The sequence below is a fragment of the Haliotis asinina genome, chromosome 15, assembly GCF_037392515.1.
Source record: "Haliotis asinina isolate JCU_RB_2024 chromosome 15, JCU_Hal_asi_v2, whole genome shotgun sequence".
NCBI lineage: Eukaryota > Metazoa > Mollusca > Gastropoda > Lepetellida > Haliotidae > Haliotis > Haliotis asinina.
The window spans coordinates 34,738,307-34,747,869 of record NC_090294.1 but is presented as its reverse complement, the minus strand read 5'-3'; the positions used below and the strand labels follow the sequence as shown (position 1 = coordinate 34,747,869).

At 37.7% G+C, this 9,563-nt stretch overlaps 1 protein-coding gene across 2 annotated transcripts; it reads left to right on the top strand.

Moving 5' to 3' along the window:
• The first annotated feature begins 1,403 nt into the window (after window positions 1–1,403).
• Window positions 1,404–7,959, top strand: LOC137265421 (BBSome-interacting protein 1-like). Of its 2 annotated transcripts, none has more exons than XM_067800820.1 (2): window positions 1,404–1,486; window positions 7,577–7,959. In XM_067800820.1, exon 2 carries the CDS (start codon window positions 7,645–7,647, stop codon window positions 7,876–7,878), a length of 234 nt encoding a protein of 77 aa, XP_067656921.1. In that variant the 5' UTR covers window positions 1,404–1,486; window positions 7,577–7,644; the 3' UTR covers window positions 7,879–7,959. The 2 variants fall into 2 exon arrangements, with proteins under 2 accessions (XP_067656921.1, XP_067656922.1); XM_067800821.1 differs by lacking the exon at window positions 1,404–1,486 and adding an exon at window positions 7,006–7,094.
• The last annotated feature ends 1,604 nt before the right edge of the window (window positions 7,960–9,563 follow it).

The window sequence follows — 9,563 nt, the reverse complement described above, 5'->3', positions numbered from 1 at the left end:
CTCCGCATATTCCGCGGAAACGCTCCGAAATCCAATTCATTGTTTACTGTCTCTTTGGAGGTTATTATCACGTTAACTTGGCATGGTTATATTCACGAAATGAATAATAGTGTGATGTAAATGTTCTACAACATGGATGTACAGTGTGTGTGTGTGTGTGTGTGTGTGCGTGCGTGCGTGCGCGCGCGCATGCTATTTTACAGTTGTGTTTCTATTTTTCTATCTGACATTTTTCATATATTTCGATTTATCACGTAGCAGCTATCTTTGCAACTATTCACGTTCACATTTGACGAACGGTGAATACTATGTGAACATACACAAGTGAACATCGGTGCATATCGTACAGTCAGTAAAGCCTATCTAGTAATGAGCGGGTTTACATATTGAGTAGTAAGGGAGACATCTCACTCCGCTGAACGGATTAGTGACTGAAAACTTGAAACAATGTAGCATTTTATGTCGTGCTATACTTTAGGAGTGTTCGCACTGTAATGCACAGTAGTTAAAATAATTAAGATAGTTAAAAGTTACCAATAGACACGAACGGCATAACCTCTCACTGTTTAATTTCAATAAACATCATGACAAGAATCGCCTACCAGGGGTTGCTACAGCTTCACAAACACTAGCTGGAACGTTTGATTAATACTAGCATATCCCTGTAAATATCAGCTTACATTTACGACAAAGACGGCTTTTCCCATAAGGTATCCATGAACCTCAGCATCCATCAATATAAACAAACACAGTATCGAATGAGTGATTCATTAACATATGGCTGTTTCTCTTTATTTCGTCACAACGTCACGCATATATTTTAGGGAAAAAAAATTTGAAAATATAAACTTAATCTAAAATCGTATCATTTTGGTTTGTGTCTATATTAAATATAAGAAACAAAGTGAGAATTATAATATTCGTTTAATCTAATATTTTAAAATGTGTAAAGGATGTGATTAAATTATACAAAATCAGGGAAATAATTCGAGCCTATCTTTTGACGTAATGAGAATCGATCCGTCACTCTGCCCATTATTTGTTCTTGTCTGTCTCCAAAGGGCCTGGGTGGAAAGTGGGATGATATACAGTTGTTCGCGATATTACATGAGTCGTAGTGTCGTAGAACTTATAATTTCTATTCTAACGTATATTTTATATATTTAAATTTCTTTCTCATGCATATTCCTAATGAATATTCTTCAAGTATTATGGGTAAGCATGAGAAGAAAATGCTATCGAGTTTAAAAATCTTTACGTTATTTTGCTTTACTTTCGCTTTCAAAAGTGTGGCCATAAACATAAACATGACCGCGCTGAAATCCAGATTTCTTCCTCTGAGTGAGCAGAATCATGGAGTAGTCTCCCCTGTGCCACTCTTCAGTGAAAAAAGGTTGGTTCGACCGTAATCTAACTCTGTATTTGTTTTCGTGTTTCTAGGCAGGTGATGCTGATATAGCATGTTTCGAAACATGTGAAGAGTGAAGTAAGTCGGGAAATCATAGAACATGCAGTAGTTGACGCTACCTTATGAATCTCTTATCCAGTTACGAAACAGATCCATTTAGCCCTGAATATACAAGGCTTTCGAGACAGGTGCCTCGTCAATAAGGACGTTATGATTTCTTAGTTTTTGAGTTATATGTCTCTTTACCGTTGTCAAAGTGCTACCGGGTATTATTATAAATTCAAATAGCCATATAAATGTGGAAAAGAGTTCCTTCCGTTCCTAGATATTCTTGTTTCAGCAGAAAAACGGATGCAATGTTAGGTGTACAGTGGGTAAGGGTATTCCGGATTACGGCTGTTCCGGATCACTGCCGCATACACTAACCCCTAGAAACTATAAATTTGGATGGATTTCTTCACTCAATCTCTCATTTTAAAGCCGAGACAGTGCTCTTTAAGGTGATATATTTTTTTAACTTGATCTGAACCAGAAATTTACTTGCACACCCTGTAACGAGGATACCTATCATCGCGTAATATATCGTTGGCTCGTCAGGAAAAGGTAACTCATTCAGAACGGCCCGTCTCAAATAAGAATAGAATCAAGTTGCTTCATGTTAGCAATCCCAGAAACCATATGGCCTCTGGCAATCCATTGCATGTATATACTTTTCACCTGTAAAAAGCAACAAGAATCTTCTCTACATCTGCCATGTTACTGGAGAAATGAGCAATTTATGGAACCCCATGCTTAAGTTTGTTCAGGGAGCCTATATATAGAGGGAGAAGAAACTCTCCTAAAAGCACCTGAAGGTATGTCTCGGATCGTTACGTAACCAGTGTAGCCAATATGGTGGGAGCGTAGTATTTAAGATTGAGGTCGGTCTATACAGCTGATTAAGTTCGCTGACTGTTGTGACAACTGAAATCCTAAGATAAGTTAACTATTTTGTCACTTCAGCTTAAAGGGGCACTGATGCGGAGCGAATAATGCTTCTCGCCAACGGTCTAATTACGAAAGCAGACCGCAAATTGGTCAGCGCCCACTCCTTCGACCGTGACGGACAAAGGAACTGGGCTCCTGTCCATATTAGCAAAATTTCTTCACTCAAACAGTCAGGAGGCCGGATGCCCATCACATGCCATTTGTTTAAAAATATTCATGGTATTCCTTGTCTGATCGTAACCATATATCCCAGCAGTGTAGTTCTTTTCGGATGCTTGGATGGTATACTTACTGATCCAATTTGATCCTATTTCTGTGTTTTTAACCTCGATATTTAATCATGTTACATGAAAATATGATGTCTACAGGCACGTAGCAAGCCATTTGTTTCAGTACGGAAGATTGCAAAGCTTTATATTTAGGTAGTTTTGAGTGTTGGTTCAGCTGTGATAGCAAATAGCATACGTAAATTTTGGTAGCTATGGTAGCTACAATGGTTTATTATTTATGATAATAAAACACACAGTTGATTTATTTGAATTCGTAAACAAAAAAACGATGACCTTGGCTTTGGTAGAGAAATCTGAAAATTGTCTTACGTAAAAAACACCTTATTTCACTTATTTACCAAAGTACACAGCAAATGCCTGTGTGTATTCCTTATGTAACGAAATTCCGTCGGTATCCTCAAAACAGTTTCGGCCCATAAGTGTTTTCAGGCTGCATGCGACACAGAGATTACATCTTCCTTGCTGTAACTCGCGTTTGATGGTGTAAACCTACACGTGTTATTTGTCATCATTCTCTGGATGGTCAATTCATGAATTTATAGCAGGTATAATTAGTAGCAACACCACTCGGTTACTCAACAAAGGTTCCCATTTGGCATTTCTCCTGTCTGGAGTAAATACTCAACATTATAAATTAAGGTCTGTAATGGCAAATGTATTGTATGTTATGTAATATGTGCATGTAAGTGATGCAAGAGGGTCTATCGGCTGAGTTACAAAAACAAACATCGATCAAAGGATTAACCGATAACACACTGATTGATTAATTACTTTTATCTTCTAGCGGATTTGTCAAAAGGCAGTGTGTGTAGATGACTACACCCTGTCGTAAAGTGTGAGTGCAAAAACAACATCCTCCCTTCAAAGAATTAACCACCCATGCGTTGATTGATTGATTGCTCAATATTGGTCAATTAAATTACTTAGAATAGTGGACATCATGCAATTAGTTGCCAGGTGTGCTATCTTGGGAGACCAATGAGAGGTTTATCTAGTTTTCACCAACGAAAGACGTGAAACGATGTGTTACTTTTTCGCAAATGAGACAGTTGTAAGACACGCGACACAGAGCAGGATGATTTACCAGCTGCAGATGAATGGAATACGATTTCTTTTACGTGGATATTGATGGATACATTCCTGAACAAGGTAGTAGCCTGACACTGTTGCTATAAAATTAGTCTGTTTTACATTCATTATTTGCATTTTGTTTTAATTTATTTGTTGTAGCATTCAGCAGAATCTGTATGACAGAAAACACACACTAGATCGCGTATGTGTGTGAAATAGGATCCACATTGGCAATCTATACAATGTATAAATGTTGCTGTTATGTTAGAAATTTACTATGAGTATAAGCAAATCGTGTGTTCTTTTAATAATTTTCAGAATCATACAAATATGACAATAAACTAATTAGGGTTATGAGACAAAATATAGAGACGTACATTGGCTTCGTTATTTTTCCGTCCTAATAGTTTTTTACCATTTCTACCACTGGCAGATGATTAACCTTCAAAGTGTTTCATTTGTTTTCATAATACATTTGTAATGAAGTACAAATGACTTCACCTCAGTTGATCTGTCTATAATCATACTATCAATTGCGCTTACGGGACTGCGCAGCAGAGGTCACGAACCAGTCACGAATTCTGGGATATCATCCGGGTACTCACGGGAAAAAAACAATAACAAAAGTTTACACCAGTCCACGGAAATTGCTCCGCATCAGTGCCCCTTTAAGTCAAATAATTGATATTAGTGCCCGTGTTAGGACAGTAGATTTGTAGTAAAGTTTCAAGTCAGTGTGTTATAGCTCACTGGCTTCTATTCTCAATTCACTGCGAAGATAGAGTAAAATGTGCTGATAAAAAACTTCTTTCACACATTAGTTTAACTTTTAGAAGGGAAACATACCTGTTCTGATCAGCCATTGAAATGCCTCACGCCGTTGTTTGAGTGTTTCTAGTTATTACTCCAAAAACATCTTTCACATACACCATTAATTCTTATGAGGGGAATATACTGTCAGGTGAAATGTGTTTGCTGGTAATAGTGAAATTTTCAAAATCTAAAACAAAATGTTAGGGTGTATTTGAGGTGTGTGAAAAATATGACATATCGCCGATCTGATCAGATTGGCCATTGATGTTTGTGATGCTTGAGAGTCATAGTTCCATAACTTCTTTCTTTCTTGTTGATCTTATTATTTGACAAAACAGGAAAGGTGTTTAGGACACTTTGTGATGGTTTTACACGTTCTGTTTTCGAAGGGTCTGTGACAGTGGCAGTTAACATTTTCTTAATGTCCATTCCATTCCCCACATGCAATAAGATATCTGAATTAATTATCACTGTAAAGAAAAATGTCTCAAAGTAGATCTTTTAAAAAGGACAGCTGGACTTAACACATGTGTTCTGGCGATACTTTTGGGGTCTTTAACATGTTTTGGGAGGGAAGGCCACAATGTATCATTTATTCTTTCATTCATTCACATATGTACTTCTTTCTTTTATTGTGTTTCTTTTTTTCTTTCATTCATTCACATAATTCTTGCACTTAATTCTTACTATAATTCATGCATTCATTCATTGTAAAATTCGACTGATACAATAAACTGTCTGAAGTTCTGTTAAACACAGCTGAAGAAGCGCTGGGAACGAGCTAAGTCACTGTGTACATTGGAGCATGATGAGGCACACGTAAATTAGTTCACATGGTACAGAATGCAAGCGAGTGACCTATCCTTATTGTAGAGTATCCCTGATCTGTTCAGGATCACCAGAAAATAGGGATCACCTCAAAACTGTCTAAATGTTTATTACTGTTGAAATAAAGTTATTAGTTCCTTGATGTTGTCCCTTTATTTGAAATATATTCTCACTCAAGTTTCTGTCTTAGATGTTCTTTGCTCAAAGTAGATACATAAAACGTTTTGGTCTTCATTTCACCAAAACGTAATTTTGCAGTGTAGAACAGTCTGTCAGGAAATAACCAACTTGACAATGCTTTGGGGTTGAAATTGTTGGGGGTTTTTTCAAGTCATATTATTCAGGTTTTTTTCAATAACTTGGTGCATTTTAGTCTGGTACGACTCACTTCAAGTGCCAAGTAGTCTTGCAGGATCATTCTGGCAAATTCTTGATGTAGGTGACAGTGTGTTTGCTGAGCCAGCTGGAGAACCTGTTTCAAGTTTTCCCCTTCAGCTCTTGCCATGCTCACAGGCAGAGAAAAGGGGAGGCATGGTTATACCATGTCATTACGTTATTAACGACAGCAACAGAAAGTGGTCTTTTGTGATAATCAAAAATACCCAGTTACTTATGCCAGAGGTGGAATCAGTGAGGCTGGAGTAGACATGAGCTACTTTGTTTCATTTTTAGACATATGAAGATGCACAGCCATAAGGAGTTCAAATATACTGGTATTAATAGACTATGCTCATTAACTTTACAATCAGTAACTGACTATGAGAATGGATTTCCCTGTTGCCATCCTAACCCAAGAAACAACAATGATTATTTAAACGAAAGGCCAACTTGGAGGTATGATGACTGTCCCAGATTAAGAAATTGTGACTGATTTGTGGAAATGTTTCGGAGAAATGAGTAAGAGGTGAACACATTGAGCTTGTATGTAGCAGCTTGTGTCATTGACTTTGGCATATTGTATATATCTTCAATTTCCAAGAAAACAATCCATGTTCAGTATTTGTTTGATCACACGTTGTTCCCCAGTAGAACCTGTAGGTTCTTAAAATTGTCCAGTTCTCCTGTAGGGGTTGTCATGATGAAGCTCACGACTTAGAACTCAGTGCCTAACACAAGGGAGATAACCCTAGCTAGTCTGGTTGAGAAGGAGTTGGTGTGAAGCAAGTTTCCAGGGATACACTGTCACATTACCCAGGGCATAATGTCACAGAACCAAGGGTACAATGTCACATAACCCAGGGTACATTGTCACATTACCCAGGGTACACTGTCCAATTAGAATTACATTTCAATTTGATCATATACAGTTTATTCATGCATCGTGTTTTTGTGCACATGATAATGTTTTCTGTATTTGTAGGTTCTTCATTTTTATCATGAAATGATTATTATTATGTTTTATTTAGTTTCAATCAAACCATATCAAATAGCTTTCAGAATTGTTTTTGTTCTAAGTCTCCTTTTTGTTATTAATGCACATGCTTTAGCTATTTGTTATCATTATAATGTATGTGTATTATTTAAAATAATTAAATATTTGTTATTTCCTTAAGATCATTTTGTCAGTGACATCCATACTGTATTTACAGATTTTATTGTAGTGTGTGTCACAGTCCTTCAACCACGTCATTTTCCCTGCTGCTGAGCCCTCTCTGCAATGCTAATGCCCTGAAAGAAGCAAGTCTAGATTTCCCAAGGTTACATTTTTCTCCCTCGGGCTCTTTTTCAATATAAACTGGTTGTTTGTGATGATCAAAATTATAGATATTCATAGACTAGCGTTAGTCTAAATTATGGTATAACAACACTCTATCACTAGTATATATTTCACAGATATGTATTTGGTTGTAACTTTTTTAAGTGGCATTTAGAAACTGGTATCATGATGATATTTTATGGAATGACAAATTCTTTATTGCAGTAGATACAACTATCCAGTGTATAGTCTCTTTGTGCATAATATTGTGTTAATCGTTTTATAACTGTTCTAGCGTCTGCATTAAATGTTGCATCTAGAGAAGTAGAATAGAGAAGTAGTCAGTCCATTAAATTTGTTCCTCTCCATGCATAGTTCTAGTTTATCCGGAAGTAGGATCAACTGTTGGAATTAGAATATCTTGGCACAGGACACGTGTAGATCTTGTTTCAGTGAAGTGAATGCTGTATATTCGTATTTCAGATCTAATCTCAACAAGCTGCACCAAAGTTGTCCTCAGAAGGTCTACATTGGAATATAAACTTTGAACAATGCCTGAGACAGCCCCAGGAGTGAAAGAGGTCTTACCCAAACAGGGCCTCTTGTATCAAGAAGACATGCCAACAGTGGTTCTGTGTAAACCAAAGTTGCTTCCTCTCAAGTCTGTCACTCTGGAGAAGATGGAGAAGATGCAGAAGGAGGCCCAGGACCTTGTGAAACAGCAGGACAAGGAGGCTGAGATGATGGCCCAAATGGGGGGAGGGGGTTTCAGTGAGAGGTTCTAGATTGGGAAGGGCTTTAATATCGAGTTCTAGATGGAGGAATGGCTTCACCGAGAATTTCTAGATGGGGAGGGACTTCCATGTGATGTTCTAGTAGGGGAAGTGCTTAAGGGAGATGTTTGATATTTCAGAAGAGGGCATCAGTGGAGGTTGTATATAATGGGTTTGTTGGGAAGGGTAGCTTCTCTATATGGAGGAAGTTGCTTCACTATAGTAAGTGAATGTAACTGAAGGGAGTTTTACTTTTAGGACTTGATTGTTGATGGGGGTTAATATTATCTAAATGGGTATGAAGTTGATGTGATGAGGTTTGTTACATATTCTCAATGGATTTACGACTGACTCCAGTATCCAACTTGGCAAGAATTCCTGCAGAAACAAGCTCTTTTGCAAAGGAAACTACCTTTTGGAACATGGAGGTTGTGTGAGTGGTTCATCATACAGTGTGTGTTGACAGTATGTAGTTTACCTGTGTGCAGTGTTATTGAGGATGATAGTGGTAACTGGCGTTGAAGACAGTTGTGTTCACATCATGGAACCATAGCCGCTGCGGATTGTTTAGTATGACTTATGTTCAAGCATAACTGTTCAAAAACTTAATGTACTCTAGCCTCACCTGGGAGACAGAGCACACTGATGTTTCTGTACAGATTCTACATGTTGTATGTTATATGTGAAACATGTCATGACAAGAGAATGGCCCATTTCTTATCCTACTCTTTCTAAGTTGCAGAGGAAGGTAAGGATGCTCCACACCTTATAGCACATGTTGCTGCTGTTTACCTGATACCTGCCTCATACAAGTGTCTCCAGATGCCAGCTTCACATGTTGCCTGAAATATTCCTTTCAGTTCAGACATGTACTTGGGGAAGGGGATTGGCTTGTCAGCTCACGTTGTTGAGGTCCATTGACATGACATTATAATTCACAATGTCTAGACTGTTGTATGGCAGGATGATAACACATGTATACAAACTGAGTTGACAATTCAATGTTATCACTGATCTGTTGGTTCTCTTAGAAATAAATGAGGTAAATGTCAAACCCTCTGATGCAGTGTGATGCAGCCTCAGAGTCATCAACAACATGTGCAGGTGGCAGAAGTTTGACACCATCTTGTCAGTAGTATACAACTACCAAGCAGGAGGAGTAGACAGCATGTTTGATGGATGAATCCTAGTTGTATGTTTGAGCAGACTATCATTGTCACAATTATGTTATTGTACTTTGTGTCATACACCCTGCTGAATGACTATGTTGTATGAGAGGAAATATAGCTGAATGCTGTACCCACATTGCTCTGTCAGTGGTTTCCAAAGACCCATGATTAAAAGAGGTACTTGTTCTGTGTGGCTTCAGATTTCTGAAGTGTATTTCAAATGAAATCTCTGTAAGCATGGCAACATATACTCTTGGAATTCCATGTAGCCATGGCATGTCCGTCCATCTGTCAAGGGTCTATTGACATAATCACTAATTAAAGATACTGTAAGGTAGTGTGTTGTGTTCAGTTATTGTCAGCTGTGTCTTGTATTTCATTCTGTGTGCTGTGAAAACGTACCAATCAATGTTACTTGTATAGAAAAAGTAAACCAAATGAAGTGAAACTAAGATTGCAGATCATTACAATTTTACCTTGCCAATTGAACTTTAAGTCAACTCAGGATAAAAGTTGTTTAACAAACGT

Excerpts from the sequence above, each read along its gene's own strand:
- LOC137265421 (XM_067800820.1), top strand. The coding sequence starts at position 7,645 with ATGCCTGAGACAGCCCCAGGAGTGAAAGAGGTCTTACCCAAACAGGGC.